Source organism: Miniopterus schreibersii, assembly GCF_964146895.1.
Source record: "Miniopterus schreibersii genome assembly, chromosome: 21".
NCBI classification, from domain to species: Eukaryota; Metazoa; Chordata; class Mammalia; order Chiroptera; family Miniopteridae; genus Miniopterus; species Miniopterus schreibersii.
The window spans coordinates 9,235,058-9,253,365 of NC_138123.1; the positions used below are offsets into that span (position 1 = coordinate 9,235,058).

The 18,308-nt window shown below is 43.6% G+C and overlaps 2 protein-coding genes across 4 annotated transcripts in view; both read right to left on the minus strand.

The window, feature by feature from the left end:
- The window catches only part of DESI2 (desumoylating isopeptidase 2), a 28,876-nt gene extending 16,935 nt beyond the window's left edge, over nucleotides 1-11,941 (minus strand). For 2 of the 3 annotated variants that reach the window (XM_081123946.1, XM_081123945.1), the window contains exon 1: nucleotides 11,646-11,941. In XM_081123946.1, the coding sequence (XP_080980072.1) occupies nucleotides 11,646-11,687 (42 nt within the window). In that variant the 5' untranslated portion in view covers nucleotides 11,688-11,941. The remainder of the gene's footprint in view (nucleotides 1-11,645) is intronic. The other variant, XM_081123944.1, reaches the window with a different exon arrangement.
- Nucleotides 11,942-14,317: 2,376 nt separating this feature from the next.
- Nucleotides 14,318-18,308, minus strand: part of CATSPERE (catsper channel auxiliary subunit epsilon) — a 40,900-nt gene continuing 36,909 nt past the window's right edge. The window contains exons 21-22 of the mRNA XM_081123987.1: nucleotides 15,413-15,466; nucleotides 14,318-14,575 (exon numbers count right to left, since the gene is read on the minus strand). Of these exons, the coding sequence (XP_080980113.1) occupies nucleotides 14,422-14,575; nucleotides 15,413-15,466 (208 nt within the window). The 3' untranslated portion in view covers nucleotides 14,318-14,421. The remainder of the gene's footprint in view (nucleotides 14,576-15,412; nucleotides 15,467-18,308) is intronic.

Sequence of the window (18,308 nt, forward strand, 5' to 3'; positions counted from 1 at the left end):
GAAAAATTATCTTAAAATATGTGGGAAGGCAATAAATACATAAGTATGATTACTTTTGAGCCCAATTTTGCCTCAATACCAAAAAAAAATGGCCTAAGTATTTCCATTTATTACTTTAAAGCACTGTTTGTAGAAGAGAACTGACTGTGCCGTATTATAGTCATATACCATTAAAATGTTAAATTAGTCTTCTGATGGAAATTTCCTTAAACTTCATTTTAGTCAGTGATTTGCCTGATCGATATAATAAAATTTTATGCTTCCTGTTTACAAGCAACAAAACGATAAACGCTATCTCCCGAGTCTGGAACTCAGGTCTGGGCCTGCCTTCCTTAAAAGGTAGTATTAATTGATCTGAGCAAGTATAAAGTTTGACTGTTTCCTATAAAAACCCACAACCAGTGTTCATGTGGATTAAAGCAAATGTTTTACTTAATTCCCATAAAAAGGTGCTTAGGGAACAGAGAAGGTGTTTCGACTATTGAGTTAAAAATCTAAAACTGTGACTAGTGGAGATTGTGTGATAATTACTATAGTTCCATGTCACATAAACTGTCCTTGATGTTCACACTGTTAAACTACCCTGTCAGGTCTTTTTGGTACCATTGGGTTGAGTCCTACATAATCCTACAGCAAATGCTACTTAATAGTAAACCATATTACAATGCTACCTATGGTGCCTTAGCATCGGGCTAGTCATAAAGCAGAGTCAAAAAACCTCCCTAAATGAACTGTTTGAGATATCCTATATCTTTTTTAGATGAAATCATGAACACCCAGGGCTGTCTGTTAACTTGATTTACACTATAAGAATAGACTCTATTATTATTTCTAAGAAAATGTTCAATCTTTTCACTAGCAGAGATTACCTAAAATAAGCACATGACTCACTTTCTAGATATTTGAAAAAATTTATATAAAAAAACCCATTTTCATTACAATGTTATTTATAAATTGATTACTTTCAATCTTTGAAAGTAATCTCTCCTGATTACAAAAGATTTGCCAGTAATTTTTCAGTTAATAGTGTGTCCAGTTTTGTAAATGTTCTGTAGTTTCTTTTTATTTCTTTTCAAGACAAAGTAGCCAAACATTAACATATTCACTAAAGCTAGGGTAGTCATACTTCCTAGTATTGGAACAGGTCCCCCTATTTACTCCTGTTTCAGCATAACTATTCAGCCTGCACCCTCTTTTCTGCTCAAGTCCCAGTTTTGATGATAAATGTTAAGGTTAGCCTAAGGCTGGCTTAATTAAGGACTGTCTTAAAAGCTCCTAAACAGTCCTGAATTCACGAGTGTGAGTACACAAAACAGCATTCTTATATAACCTAAAACCAAAGAAAATGTGGTGCTATGTATTTTGTATGAAGCTAAAGCTTCCTCCTCTTTATCAACCAACTTAATTTTCAAAAACAAATTATTGTGCTTGCCGAAAGACCTAATTTTTAGGATCCACAACAAGCTACACAAAGGATCGCTGTGAATTAAGTTATTTAAAGGAGAAGAGATTTTTAACAGTGAAATCAACAGTAAACCAAATGTCCCCTGAATATTTTTAAGACTAAATCTGTTTTGTATAACCCACAATTTGACTCTACTAGTGATGAGAAATAGATGAGGCAGGGTACTATTGCCAATTCTTGGTCCTATTACATCTATGCCAGAAAAATCTCTCCTATCAGCACTTAACTTCAGTTGTGCCTATGGCTGGTGTCAAATATTTTGATAAAATCTTTCAACTTCTTTGAAGGCCTGCTTGTACTTGACTGTTCTCTTGGATGGGGCTCTAAACTGCATAAGGTCTGAGATAAGCCTTAGCTATTAACTGCATCCTCTAAGATGCTTGGTGTACTAAGTTATTCCTAGTAGGTCACTCAGATACTTGATGAGCTAAAATGTAGCAAGGAGTCTGTAATGCTTTTCCTTTGTATTGTTCTTAATCGTGACATATGGGGAAAAAGCCTCTCCATTCTTTCACTCCTTCCAAAAATATTTATTGAACACCTACTATATGCCAAGCACTAGCAATACAGATGTGAACATGATGAAGTTCCTGTTTTTATGGAGCTTGCATTCTTCATAAGTGTCTTTTAAGCTGTAGGTTGCAGTCCCTTAGGAGATCCTGAAATCATCCAATGGGTTGCACCAGCATTATTTTAAATGAATGAAAAATAATGAAATCAAACTAATCAGACGACATCACATAAAGCAAGGTGTTTTCTTAACATCTGGTTTCAGTACTGTTGTGTGTATAATGGGTATGACATAAAATATCCATTTGGTTGGTCCAGGGTAAAACTGAGAAACACTGTTCTAGGAGGATCTGTGAGTCTCAGTTTAAATCTTTCATTTTATTTTTAATTTAAAAAATTGCTTTCAATTACAGTTTACACTAAATATTTTTCTGAATTACTTTCAGGTGTATAGCATAGTGGTTAGACAATAAATCTCATTTTAAATGTTTACTTCCCAGCAAAGCTATAAAGCAAGTTAGACAACTTTGGTTCCATAAAACGTATGCATACCTCCCATGTGTCAGAGACTCTGCTAGACACTGCGGATACAAGGATGATTAATTCAGTCCTTACGCATAGGAACTCATTAAGAATGTAAACAATCACAGTTTGATAGGTGTCAAAACAGAAATATGTGCCTATATCGTAAATTAATAACTCATTTTCTGGATGCCGCTCTAAAAAACATACCCTCACTTATTTTGTTTTTCATAATGAGAACAGTCCATGTAAAATATGTAAATTACATTAAGGATGTTCAGGCAAATAATTTACCCAATGGCACACAGTGTATGGCTAAGCTATAAACGGAACCCAGGTTTCTTAGCCTTCACCTACTTTTTTCCTGTCACACAACTCTATTTCCTCATATGCCCTTGATTTTCTTTACACAATCCTGAAGTATTCTGAACAACTTCAGAATAAGATGGAGACCATTACTATGAACTCATCATTTTTTACTTAAATGTGAAATTATGGTGACCCCTCATGTACCACCACATACCATTTGCCTAAATTCCATATAATATCCCCACCTGACACTAAGTAATGTAGAGACCTCCTATTCTGGGAACTGTGACTAAACCTCATATCTGAAGGTGAGAGGAAATCTAGGGGACATGTCCCTTTTGGAAACTAGAATTTCGAAGGTACTTTCAACTAAACAACTCTTTTCACACTACTCAGTATAAACTAGAGTACACTCAACAGAATATACTGAAAACTGCTGGAAACAACTATCATTTTAAATTCCTTATCTTACTGTTGGACAACGGGCTAGAAATTACAATTACACTATAGTATACAAACCAATCTCAGGTCAAGTTGTTTATTTTTCACGATTTCCACGAATGTTTAAAGGCTTATAAATTAGTTCCATTAAGCTCATCTGGCTGAAAGGCTAAAGACCAGCTGTCAATTCTAACACAGAAAGGGCAGAAAAGGTGACACAATTAAGCCCAATACACCATGGCAGAAATCTTAGAGCTAGTGTCAAACACACAACAGCCTGCTTTAGTGCAATTGGGTAGAACTTGTTTTCTGAAGTGTAACACTCCAGATACAGTGAAGAGACTCTGAAGACCAAGTTACTAAGACCAAGTTACTAAGTGTTGCAGCTGCTCAAAGTATACAAATGGGAGCTCCTTAGCTTCTATACCTGCAAATAACAACATCAGCAACAATAGCTAACACTTTCTAGTGCTTACCATGTACCAGGTACCAGTCCAGGAATTTTATGTAAATTGACTTATATGATCTTTACAATAACCCTATGAGTTAGATACATTACTATTCCTGTTTTAGAAAGGGACAGAGGCACAGAGAAGTTAAGTAACTTTCCAAAGGTCACACAGCTAAAAAGCAGGAGGTAGGATACAAATCCATGAGGTCTGGTTCCAGGATTTAACACAAAGAACTGGATTACATTGCAACTGATGCTTGAACAACACAGGTTTGAAATGCACAGGTCCACGTCCATGCAGACTTTTCTCAATAAACACATTGGAAAATTTTTTGGAGATTTGTGACAATTTTAAAATAACTCACAGATGAACCACATAGCCTAGAAATTTTTTTTAAAAATTAAGAAAAAGGTATTCCATGAATGCATAAAATATATGTATATGTCTTCCTTATGATTTTAATAACATTTTCATTTCTCTAGCTTACGTTATTGTAAGAATATAGTTTATTATACATAAAACACACAAAATGTGTTAATCAGCTGTTCGTCATTGGTAAGGGTTCCAGTCAACAGTATGCTAGTAGTAGTTAAGTTTTGGGGGAGTCAAAAGTTTTATGCAGATTTTCAACTGCATAGGGGGGCAGTGCCCCAACCCTTGTGTTGTTCAAGGCCAACTGTACTTACAAGATTCCAGACAGCAGGCTTGACAAGGAGGTCAAGTACAGCTTCTTGCTGCCCGGGCCTCGGCCATGATTCTCACATCGCTATTCCTGCTCTGAACCAGTGCAGATGGCTGGGGGCTCTCACACGCCACCTGACAGGCTGGGGAGGTCCATCAGGAGAGCAGAGAGAAGCAGGTTCCTACAGGTGAGCAGCCAGCTGGAGAGAGGCTGAGACACCTAAGCCACTGCTGGTGTCCGGCGGCATGCTTCTGTACCCTCCTGCCAACGGCAGCGATGAACAGGACAGCACAGTGGAGAAAGGAACTGCTTCAGGGTGACAAGTGCTAGGGGACTTCAGCTGAGTCCAACCACCTTTCGAAAGTAATTACTATGTGTCTTGCTTGCTTATTTGCTAGCCTTTTAAAAGTAATACAGTACATTTCTGAAGAGGATGATTGGAAAGGACAGGAGCCTCTAGTTTGAGAGCACGGTACATCACGGTGGGTGGTAAATGGAGTTCATACTGAAGTAGCCCACTGATTTTCTTCAGTTCAAATGGATGAGGGCTGGGTAACAATACAGACACTCATACATTGACTAGAGTGACAGCAGAGGGGAAAACTGATGAGGCAGAGAGAGCGGTGACAGTTCTGAGAGAAGTCCTTGCAGAGGAGAGAGGATGGGATCCGGCACGGAGTGGACGCCTTGACCTCAGATAAGGACACTGGCGATTCAGTCCATTCCATGTAAGAGGAGGGCGGGCAGAGGAAAGCAGGCCAGTGGTGGTGGAAGAATGGGAAGGTTCTCTTCAATTGCCCCTGCCCCTGCCCAGCACTGAGGGCATCAGCTGAGTCAGGAAGAGGCAGAATATGAAATATGTAGCTGTCTGGGAGAGCGGGAAAGTCAGCTGCCAGAGAAATAAGGAAGCCTTGCTGGATAGCCTTTAGGGCCCCCCTGGGGTTTGTAGTCCGGTTTCAAGTGAGGTTAGTCAGTGGGGTTGCAGTCAGCTCCTGAGATGTAGAGTACATGGAAAGTTCAATTTTCTAGGGTTCGGATGCTGTGGAAGGCAGATGACTCCCTAAGACGTTGACACTCTAATCTCTATTACAGGATGTGCAAAAGGACTTCGCACGTGTAATTAAAGTTAGAGACCTTAAGACAGGGACATTATCCTGGAATACCCCTTCCTGCCCCCAAAGCTGGACCTTGGCCCTGCAGACACAGCATTGCCAGGCCCTCTGCTCTGAAGCCCCAATTTCACTCCCTGGAGGCTCCCAGCTGCAGGCAGCGACCTCCTCACTGACATCACCGTGGCCCCCGGGACAGGAAGAGAAACAGGAGGAGGGGAAAACTAAAGAAACAAAGCAGCAGGACAGGCATGTGCAGTTTCTCAAATGCAGTCCCCATCCTTCCAAAAGCCCTGCCGGCCACAGGGAGGGCGGAGATTTCTTCATCAGGCATCAAAAGCCTCCAAAATACCCTCCCAGCTCTGCTGTCCTATCAGTTCAATGCGCCATACCACCCGGCTTTTGTTGGTGGGAGGATTCCCCTGGAGCTCCAGGTAAAAAAAGAAAAAAAATGAACTCAGATGAGCAACGCAAGAAACCTGAAGCCCAGAGGCTCCCGGCAGAGAGCCAGCAAGAAACGAGACTGTTGTCTGAACTGCAAGCAACTGAAGTCTCAACAGTCTGAATGACCCTGGAGGCCAAGCTGCCCCTAGGGCCTAGGCTGGCTGACACTGTTGCTCTAGCCCCAGACCTGGAGCAGAGGAACAGCCCAGCCTACCTGGATTTCTGGCTTACAGAAGTCTGAGATAATATATCGGCTAAGTTTACGGCAATCTGTTATTGCAGCAATGGAAAACAAATACATACAGAGAGTAAGTTCTTTTGTCATATAAACTAAACCAAAAAAAAAAAAAAAAAGACACTGCTATGGATAACGTAGGAGGTCAGATTGTCTTCTTTATTTAGGTAGACTCTTGGGTCAGTTTCTAAGTCAATGGTGGAAACAGTGCTGGCCCACAGTGCATACTCAGCACAAGAAGATTAAGACTAGTTCCTATTAACTAGCAAATCTATGTTAAAACTCAGGAACTGACAGTGTTTTCAGCAAGATAATGTTCCGTGGAATGACTCTTATCCAACTTCAAAAATAAATGGAATAAAGACATTTCCTCAGCCTAGTCCCATGGTGCTTAAAAAAACAAAAAACTATGACCAAGAAGAATATTTGATATTTTTTCTGTCTCATTCCCATGATCTTCCCCCTTTCATTTGGTCACCCAAGTCCAACACTGAAAGCTAAAATCCAGCCATGCACTAAGTAAAAGTACAAAAAAGAAAATACAGAAATAGCTATTTGGCACAAACAGAAGGGGGAGCAGATGACCTTTTCATGCTATTTAAGTAGTGACACCATTCCTGATAAAACTGCTTAATTAAAACCCCCCTCAATGGTAAATATGTACTCACAGAACACCTTACAGTGAACAGGCCCTGCTGCAGACACTGGGGACAGTGTGATGCGATAAGCAGCTCAGTCTAGGGGGATGTACAGAATTATGATACGTACAGTGACTGAGACAGGGAGAAAGTACAACTAGGGAACACGAGTTCACCCAAGTCTGACGATGAAATGCTCAGCTACAGCCAGAGGGAGCAGGAGGTTGCAGCTGATCCTTTTTGAAATAGGACACTTCAGACAGAATGGCTAGATGTGCAAAGGTACTGAGGTGTGCGGTATAGCCTGCTCAGATAACTTGAAAAATTTTCACTGTGTGAGCATCAAGTGTGTGGGGTGGGGTGGGAAGTAGTGGAGGACTGGCAGGAGATGGGCCATTAACAGTCAGGTAGGGGTTACATCATAAAGGGTATTAGACTTTAGCCTGTTGGTGCATTTTCAGCAGAAGAATGGCACAGTCATTTATGGTTCAGAAGATTCCTTTGGTAACAAAAGGGAAGATGGATTAAAATGGAGTAATACCAAAAAAATGAAACTAGTGAGAAGGCTTTTATGCAAAGAGATAGTGAGGGCCTGAACTTGAGAAGCAACAGTGGCAGTGAGGATCAGGTAATCAATTTAAAGATACTCAGAAAATAAAACATGTGATTGGCATCACAGGTCCCCAGCTAACTGTCATTTCCAACTCCCTGCCTTCCTTACCCACAACTCACCAGAAAGCTGGAAGAGCCAGATACCCTCTTTCTCAGGTTCATCACAGTCATGCCAGGTAGTCCCGGACAATCTCTCGGGAAGGGAGGGTGGCTCTGGCAAAGCCTTTTCTATTGAGAGGAGAGAGGTGCATGCAGAGAAAGACCCCATTCACCCTTGCCCTCCTTCACATCCTGCTGAAGGAGGACACTATATTTGGTGCTATGACAAGTCATTTTACAACTCTGAGGGGACAACCAAGAACAAAAGCCAACATGCTGAGGACAGCAGAATAGAAGGATGGAAAGTCTTGGTCCTTCATGACCCAGCCGAGCTGCTGACCTAACCCAGGGTTTGTTTATCTGTGGACTTAAGATAAGTATCCTTCCAGGTTAAGCCACTGATTGTCAAGCTGTTACTTTCAGATAGAATCAACCAGAACAAAACAGAGAGACAGGGCCTGTTGAGGTAACTGATTATGAAGGGTTTGCAATGAAGAACTTAGTTTCACTCCCAGGGTTCTGGCTTGGGAAACTGAACAGAAAGAAGGTACTAGTTATCACACTAAAATTACAACAGAGAGGTTTAGTAGGAAGGTCTAAGGTGAGGAAAGAAGGGAGGGAAAAACTCTGTTACTGAACATATTGCTTTAGAGAGATCATGGAATCCTTTAGGTGAAGATTATGTTCAGAGGAGTCTGGAACACATTCAGAAGGCCTGCTCAGATCTGCTGATGCGTGGGAAGTCGGATCCTATCACACCTGCATGACCCCCCTCTCTCGGAGGAGTCTGATGGAGACAGGGGTCAAAAGAATGGAGCGCAGACCAAAATTTCCTTATTTGAAGAGTTCTAGAAAGTGTTTCTTTTCTATTAAGACTTCGAGGATGTACACATACTACTTAAAAAAAGGAAGAAAACTGTTTATGGAATGAATCTATAAACATTATCACACTGCTGCATATTTTTACTTTATAAAAATTCATTAGTAGCCAAGATAACCTGAAAAGCACATAATCTGGAACTACAACAAATGAAGACCTTGTGCTGAAGTGACTACACCAGAGATTGTCCAAGGAACTGAAATTGATCTAAATCACCGGCTTTACTATGTAGGCCAGTCAATTAGCAATATGTGAATAACCTCATTCCCAAGACTCAGAAAATAACTCCAGGACATTTTATTGGTGGAGAAGTACAAAGAGAAACATAATCACTGAGAAGGTGGCAAGCAATAATTTAGCAGTGCTGTGTTAAGATTAGGTAACCTTATGAGGATTACACTACACCTCCAAGAGGAGGAAGTTAATACAGGTGACCCCAATACAAGATTGGTACATGTGGCAGAGTTATGGGAGAAAAGGAATGATCAGCAGCTCCAGATCTAGTGACTAGGAGCAGGTGACAGTCTCTCAGACAAGCAGCACAAGGATACATGGCAAGAGGTCCCTATAAACTGATTATTAGCACATATTTATGAAGTTTGGACTAGACAGCTGATGTACTAGGTGGTACAGACGGCAGCGATGCTCATCAAAGGCATCTATGATGAACAGGAAGTACTGCCAAAGAAAAAAGGAATATGCCCTTGACATCAAGCAAAAATGTTCAAAAACCAATACTGACTTGAGTAAAACGAGCATGAGTACAAAAGACACAAATTTATACCTCAGCCCACACTGGTATTAACTCTAAAATGCAACTCTGATCATGCTGCCCCTACCACAAAAACTTTAGGTGGGTCCCCCTGGCTCACAGACCCCCTAAGGGCTTCATTCCAGCCCCAAACTCAGAAAGTTCTAATCAGACTTTCAGTTTGTCTCCTTTCCCGTACCCTACACTCTAGTTATTCTGGACCAGCTGCTATTTCCCAAATCCAGCCTGTGCTTTCCTACTCCTGCCATTCGCCAGGCTGGTAGTCTCTGCCTGCAGAGCTCCTACCAGCCCTCCAGGTTTCTCCCTTTATCTCGCACCGTTGCCCATCCTACGACCTCATGTAGTCCCCTCCTTAACGTCTTGTTCTCCTCTTATCCAAATCATGCCACTATTGTACCTCCCCTAGGATATTCTAAATTCCTTAAGAAAGGATAATTTATTCATTTTTGTGACTTTCTACAGAGTCATACTTAAATAACCGTAGGTTGCTGAATTAGTGACATAAAACGGTCACAAACCAAAGTCCTCAAAAGAGCATACAAAGGCAAGTTTATTAGAAGTCTAACAGTTCAACTATTCAGCATTCTGATAAACATTCATATATTTTTTTTCTTACTGTCCATAGGAAAAAGCAGAAGAAAGAAAAACTGGGAATTACTCAGTAGAGATAATGAATCAGACTATGGTTTGGAAATTCCAGACCCTCCCTGTTTTTAGTTATCTGGACAGGTTTAACTTACCCTTTTCTCTATCTGCTTTCTCTGTAACTACCTCTTTACAAAAGTGACGTGAGAAACAAGATCTTTGTTAATTAATATTGTCAACGTCTTTTAGGACATTCCTCCCTTTAAAATATAGTGGTTTCAATCTCTCTAGCTTTTTCTACATTTACCACAATTACCAATGATTTCTGTGATTCCCAGAATACCTAAGGTATAAATAAGTCCACTATATGCCAAAAAATGGTTTTATTAAAAAAGCAAAACTACTCTCTTCCTCTATTTTCAGATTTCCTCTAGGCTATGAAACCGTGGCCTCCTGGCCACTGAATAATCCTAACATATAAAGAGGGTTTAACAATCCAGAAGACAAGGCATGCTCAAAGGCAGAATATATCTCGAGGGATGGTTTGTAATTGTCATTAACAACAAGACACCAAGTTCAGACATCACTGGGGTGGGGGGTAAAAACACACAAACAAAACAGTAAAAAGGCAATTAAAAGTCTTGAAAAATAAAGGTATCCAGCTGACCACAAAAAGTTTAAATCTAAAGAATTGTTTCTTAGCCAGTGACACAGGCCAAAGACCTTACAAAGGGCTGTGTTCTTCTAGGATCTCTAGCTCTGATTCCTCTTCTCTGGGAGTTGATCATGCCCCACTTTTCTCAGCATGTTAACCTCCCAGCTCTTATGTGAACTCAACTGAGAACTCACCTCTGGTCCTCAAGGGGCAGTCTACGCCCTCCGGACACGATCCCCAGATTACGATGGGGGGAATTCCTTTCTCCCCAAGACCTTACACTGTGAATTTTAGAAACTTATAAGCAACGCAAGGGAGGAACAAGCTTAGATCCGTGAATGAGAACCAAGGCTTCCGACCTCTAGTATTTCTGATCTTCTGCATCCTTAAGCCAACAAAAACAACGAAGGGGACTTTTTCATTTGCCAATCCACTTACAGGAAATTTTAGGGGAGGGTAGAAAAAAAAAAGACATAAACAAAAACTAATCACCAAAAGCAAGCAAACCCAGGCATGCATCTAACTGCAACGATAATGCTCCACCGGGCATTTCCAGTGCAATGAATTATGAGGCAAGCCCGACCCTTGGACTGGCTTCTGGGTGCTCGCAGTACCCCCAAAAGTTAGGTGACCTCATAAACAAGCGCTTCCCGGCCCTCTGCGGTGGGCACGTCGGACACCTGTTGCACCCCCTGGAAGCGGCGCCGGAGCCTGGGAGGGGCGCGCACCGCGCTCTCTAAATAATTCAGGCGCGGCTTTCTCACACCTTTCAGCCCCGCTGGGCTGCAGGCTGCCCCGGCGGCGGGGCCGTGCGGGCGCCCGCGCCCCCGGAGAGGTTCTAGCACGGACGCCGGCAGTTGTGACTCTCCGGGCGCCAAGAGGGGCTCGAGAGTTCCGCGGACGAGAGATTAAGGTTCGGCGGCGGCGGAGGAGCGCGGCGACCGCGAGGGGGGAGCGGGCCGGCTCGGAGTCCCCGAGGCGGGAGAGGGGGCTCGGACCCGCGACCGCAGCTCTGCAGAAAGGACACGGCTCGTCCGCCGAGGCGTCGGGGTCCGAGCCGGGCGGGGGGAGAGAGTCCGGCGGGCCCGGGCCTCGGCCAAAGCCCCGGGGCGCTCGGGGATCGGGGAATACGGACGACGCCCCCTCCCCCACCCCCGAGGACTCGGCGGCGGGCGGGAGGCGCGGCAGGAAGCGGCGGGGCCGCCCGGCCCGGGGCCGCCAGGGGCCGCACTCACCATGTCGTACACGTTGAGCACCACTAACTGGTTGGCCCCCATCCTCGTCCCCGCGGCCGCCGCCTCGTCCTCCAGCCGCTCGGTCTCCGCGGGGCCGAGGCCGCTCCCGCCCCCGCGGCCGCCTCAGGGGGCCCAGAGCCGGGCCCTAAGCGCGCAGCCCGGCCCGCGGCAGCCGGCACAGGAGCATCGGGAAGCCGCGCCGCTCCAGGGCGCCGCCGACAGGACCCTCAGCGCCCACCGGGCCGACGGGTGGCGGGCCCGCTCGGGCTCAGGCACCTCCCCTAGGCGCTAGACACGTGGGGAAAGGCGGGGCCTGGGCGAGGGGCGGGCGCCGGGAGCCCCGGGGGCGGAGCCAGCCCGGCGCCGAGCCGAGCCGAGCCCGCGTGCGCTCTCGCTCTCCGCGGCCGCAGCAAGGCGCCCAAAATGGCGCGGCCTCCGCGTCTCTTCACCGCGGAGGGGCGGAGTTCCGGGGAAACTACAGTTCCCAGCATGCAGTGGGGCTCACCCGCGGGGTTCCTGAAGCGCAGAGGCGGAGTCTCAACGATTACGGTCCGTCGTCGACGCTTTATTTCCAGCCCTCGACTACAATTCCCGCCATGCCTCGCGGGTCCCCGACCCTATCAGACCGGGCTTCCCGGGACTACAGTTCCCAGCATGCAGTGCTTGGGAATCTGCGCCTGGTCCTTTGCGGTCCGGCCTTGGAAGTGCGGTGAGGTCTTCGATCTTCGATCTTCGATCTTCGATCTTCGATCTTCGATCCCTCTTCGTTGGTGCTGCTAACGTTGGTTTCTGTCGTGTTGGGCCTGGCGAAGCCAACGAAATGTGGCAAAAGATTATAGCAATGACCTTGTTTTCCAAATCCCTCATTTTTTATTTTTAGTTTTTGCAAGAGGCGGGGGCGGGGAAATAGAGGAAGGCGGGTTCCTGGGGTGGGGGTGGGGTGGGGTGTAACAGGCGTCCAGTTAATCCTCAATTTAGAATCTTACGTTTCACGACACTGTCCGGGTGAGATGGGAAGAGAGTCCAGGGCTCAGATTAGCGCGGCCCCGGCGCACAGCTGGTGCTTTTGCATGCATGCAACAGATGGTTGTATCTGCCACGTGCCAGGCGGTGTTGTGGGCCCCGGGGGATACAGTAATAAACAGGAAGGGAGACAATATATTGGTGGCATGTGCTTTGCAGAGAATTAGAACAGGATGGGCTGATGGAGGCTGATCTTAGAGTGGCCGCAGCGTGGAGGGCTCTTGCCAAGGTTTAAGCCGAGATCTGAATGACGAAAAGCCAGCCCTTACACATCTCAGGGGACAGGGATCCCGGGAGAAGGAAACCTCAGAGCTCATTGACTCCGCGAATTGGGAAGCTGTTCCCTAGGTGCACTCCCGAAAGGCAGCTGGGGTCCTGGGGGTGATGGGAGGCCAGGTCTGCAAGGCTTCCAAGCGGCCGGGGGTTGGGGAGAGCGCGTTCAAGGGCGACGCCTCGGGTTTCGGCCCGGCGAGTCGGGAGGAGGGTGGCGCCGGTCGCAAGATGCGAAAACTGGGAAGGAGGCAAGTTAAGAGTGAGGACTCGGTCATGATACGCTGGAGCTGCCGTTTAGAAAACATCCATCGTGCCACGTGGGCATTTGGATGAACGGAGCCCTGGGACTGATTGCATTTCCTAGGAAAGAGTGTAGATTAAGAAGAAAGAAAAAAAATAAAGGGGCCAAAGATAAAACTCTTGGACCCTTCATGTAGAGGTCAAGTAGGGAAGGAAGGGGAAGCCTGGGCAGGAGGGCATGGTGACACAGAAGCCACAGACTGTTGACTGAGCAACGTGGAGGTTACCGGTGGCCTTGGCGCCGCAGTCCCAGGGGAGGGGTGGGGTCCAAAGCCTACCTGGAATGGCTGGAGTGAAAGGCCAGAAGTGCAGACTAGGGCAGCTTAGGGCACTAATGGGATGGGGCCGGGTGGTCAGTGGAGGGCGTTTTAAAGATGAGAATACTGAGGTATACTTGTATGTAAAGGGAAGTTGGCGACTTAGGGGAGAGGGCGAGATTTCCGCGTTCCTGGAATCGAACCCAGTGCACAGGACCTTGCCCGGCGAGCCATTTACCTACGGATAGGCACTCTTTTTCTAGAGTTTTGCCATGACAACCAGTGATACCAGACACACACATGTACACACACACCTGCTATTGGCTCTACTTCTCTGGTTGGACACTGAGTGTTACAAATACTAATTGTTTAGGAAGCTGTTATAGCATCTGGACAAGTTAAGAAGCTTATTTCAACCATTAAATTCAAAATGTAGAACTTAAAACAGAGCATCACTTTTCTTATTTTCGGTATCATAAGTTGTACATTTCAACTTCTGAAATGTGTTTGAGGCAGATTATTTAAATCCATGAACATCATTTTTTGTAGATAAATTAACTGCAGTCATATAAAGTTTCATTGTAATAGCCAAATTTATTTTTAAAAAGGTTTTATTTTTATTTTTTAAAAAGCCATATGAGTGTATAGACTACCTTTTAAGATAAATGCAGACACATTAAGAGTTAATTTTATAATACAAAATATAAATGAAAATATTTCTGTTTTGGATATTTAAGAACATTTTTCAGATCTTGAATTGGATGATACTATGAACTTTTGTTCATAGTATTTCTTGGTCAAACACATGTTCTCAATATAAATATATATATACATATATATATACACACTCAATACAAATATATAATATATATATATACACTCCTACATACATATATCCGTAGTAAACAAGCTTTCATTTTCTCCTAAATGTTCTTTTGCTTTCTTTCAGTTTTGTAAATTAGCTCATACATAAGTTGTTTGTAAATCCTCATGTAATGGAAGTAGCTAAAAATGAGAATACTGAAGAACAGTAGCATCAGGAGAAAGAGGGTGGAAGCAACCAGGTAGCCATTTGGACTGAAAAAGAAAGAAAATGTCATTAGAACGTACTGTTCACCTTGGTGGTTAATATATTTAGTCAAACAATTTCTGAAGAGCTAGCTCCTCTTCTACTGACAGAGAACACCGATTAAGAACACACCTTGTCCACCCTCAAAATGTTTACCTCTTAAGTGTCTGAGGCTGAGTGGGCAGGAAAACAGACAGGATGATCATTAGGGTGAGAGGCTGCTGTGAAAAGGCTGTACCTGTTTCCCAAAGTTACTCAGAAACAACACATGGCTTATCTCATTTGTAAATTATCCGCACCATTAACCCTCCATTAGCACAACAAATTGAGGAGTCAGTAATATTTAAAGAAGGGCCATAAATAATAGTTCGCCTTACACGGTCAACATTTTACAAAATAACAAAAACAAAACCAGACCCAGGACAGGGAAGCAAGAGTCATTTGCGGTCCCAACTTAACATTAAAGTTAAAACTTTTTATTCTGCTCTCCAAAGAAACTGGTGTCGAGTCCAGGGAAATGCTTTTACAACCAGTTTCCTGGATGTGCAGGGGCGATGGCCACTGGCCTAGGTGCAGACACAGCCACAGTCTACCCCTTGCCCCGTAGGTGGAGCTGAAAGACATGTTTGATGGGAAGCAGTAGCTGCTGAGGGGGATGGAACTAAAAGGGAACCCAGCTGCAGTAACTATTCTCGGGAGTTCCCTCCTACGGCAAATCCCTGGTATAACAGATACGTTCAATTTCTAGGACATCAAATATAGGGCAGAGATAATAGGGTCCTTTTTAGCTGCCCCCCTGTGTCTTTCAACTTCTCTCTTTAAAGCCTAGTTAGGCAAATTATTACCTGGGAAGGACGCCATAGATCTCTATTGCAAAGACAGCTGTTAGGTTGCAGAAACTGCAAATGAGAAAAATAATATTGAAGATTAAGTACAATATATTAGGGCTCCCTCCACAGCTCTATGGTAATGATCAAGTCATATATAATCTTAGTTAAGGTGTCATTTTCTTTTTCTTTTTTTAAAAAATATATCTTTATTGATTTCAGAGAGAAGAAGGGAGAGGGAGAGAGAGAGAGAGAAACATCAATGATAAGAGAGTCATTGATCGGCTGCAGCCTGCAACCCGGGCCTGTGCCCTGACCGGGAATCGAACCCCGGTCGCCTGGATCCTAGGTCGATGCTTAACCGCTGAGCCACGCCCGGCCGGGCGAGGCGTCATTTTCTTGACAAGGGAGAGAATAGATACATTTACTTAACAGCAGCAATGGTTTTTCCGTATCTGTGACTTAGGCTGCTTGCTACAATCCTAGAGCTGGTCACTGCAACCTCACTGTCCTAACAGCTTTACACCATTTTGATAGTGGTTCCCGAGACAACAGCAGTAATGATATTAATAACAACAAAAATAAGTATTGACAAAAACAATAAACAGTTAACATTTTTTTGACCATTAATACTTAGGGCAAGTGATACTAAGCGAGCATTTGCTATGTACCGGGTAGTGTACCAGATGCTCTACATGAATTATTTTGGTTAATCTTTATATCAACCATTCCTCTTAGATGAGGAAATGGAGACTCAGATAGGTTAAGCTACTTAACAAATGTTTACAGAGCTGTAACTAGCAGAGCTGGGATTTGAATTCAGGGTTTTCTGATCAAAGTGTGTGTGATGTTCACCTGACGTAGCTGATTCCCTCAGAGAGCTGATGAGAATGTTAGGAATTCAATATATGAAACTGTGTTATTATTTCTAAAGTTACTGAGCTTCTCATAATTTAGCATATTGCTTGGAATGAGACAGGATATAACTAAAACATTAATGATATGATTTAACTTTTATGTGGGAGGAAGAGAGAAGAAGGAACTTTATTGAGTGTTTGCCAAGTGCCCAGCAAAGTTAGGGATTTTTACCCAGGTACTTCATTTAATCCTCAGAGTACTATAAGAAAGGTTTTACTGACTCATTTTACAGACAAAAATAAGCTTAAAGGGACAAAGCAATTTGCTTAAGACTGCCTAGCTACTACTGGCAAAATTATGATTCAACGCAAAGTAGACTTTCTAGCACAATGCCCTCAAGGTCCATTCATGTTGTTGAAATGGAAATATTTTCTTCTTTTTTGTGGCTGAGTAATATTCCATTGTATATATGTACCACATTATTTATCCATTCATCCACTGATGGACACTTAGATTGCTTTTATGTCTTGGCCATTGTAAATAATGCTGCAATAAACATGGAGGAGCAGGTATCTTTTTTCATATTTTTATTGATTTCAGAGAGAGGAAGGGAGAGGGAGAGAGAGAGAAACATCAATAATGAAAGAGTCATTGATCGGCTGCCTCCTGCACGCCCCCTGCTGGGGATCGAGCCGGAAACCCGGGCATGTGCCCTGACCGGGAATCGAACCCCGATCTCCTGGATCACAGGTCCATGCTCAACTGTTGAGCCAGGCCAGCCAGCCGCAGGTATCTTTTTGAAACAGTGTTTTGTGGAACTCTTCTGTTAATGGTGACCCCAGACTCATATGCAAAGTAATACTCTCACCTCAGTAATTCCCCCAGAGAAAAACCACCCCGTTAGCTATTTTGGTCAAAGAAAAGACCATAATTTTTAATCACCTAATCTAGAAAACTGGAAACCATATCAGTTCTTTCTTTTCCTTCATTTTCCACATTAGATCAACACAATCTCTTATTTTGAACACATATTTATTAGACTTTTTCCTTTCTTTCCTTTCTTACTGCTGTCAGGCCTTCCTTTGGCCTCTTGCCTTGTTAACTTCAGTCTCCGCATTTATCTGTGTATAGTTGACTTTCCTTTTGTACCATTCTTTATGCCCTTCTCAGGCTAATTTTTCAGGACCTATATTTTCGTCACAACACTCCCCTTGTAAGGATGCTAAGGAGGCCTTCTCTCTAGGACGTGGTTAAAAATTGACTTCAACATTATGCCTTAAATTAGTCTGCCTCCTTTGTTTCCTAGCTCTTCACTCAAGGTATTTTCCACCTTCCTTCATGACTCTACAACCCATAGACATTTCATTATCAGTGCGATTTCTTTCATCTCAAGGGTGTATTCTAGTCCTCTGGCAATGTAAATTCTATCACTGTTCCTTACTCTCCAGGGAAGCTTTCTTCCGACGCTCAAAATAGCATTGCTCCTTCCCATCTTTAAATTATTATTCGGCCCATCAAGAATACAAATGATTATATTTGAAAAGCATTTCAGTATACGCTCTGATTTAACCCCCCTTGTTTTGTGTGTGTACCCCCACCCCCCCCCGACCCCTCCTTCCCCAACCCGTTTAATTATAAGCACCATGAAGGCTGAGACTGTGTTTGTATTTGCATCTATCATAGCCAAGGAACATAGTAACTGTGAAATGATGAATTAACGTTCAACATGAAATCTTATCTCCCACCCCTGTAGAATGTTTAATGTGTCTGCTACAAAAATAAAAAGCAAATACGTAAATAATAGCAAAAATTGAGTATCTGAGTGACATCAAATTAAATTAACACAGAATACAGCATGGTGATTGCCAGAGGGGAAGGGAGGTGGGGGAGGTAGAAGAGGGTATAGGGGGGGATAAATGGTGATGGAAGGAGACTTGACTTGGGGTGGTGAACACACAATACAATATACAGATGAGGTGTTACAGAACTGTACATCTGAAACGTATATAATTGTATTAACCAATGTCACCCCAATAAATTAAACTAAAAAAATAAA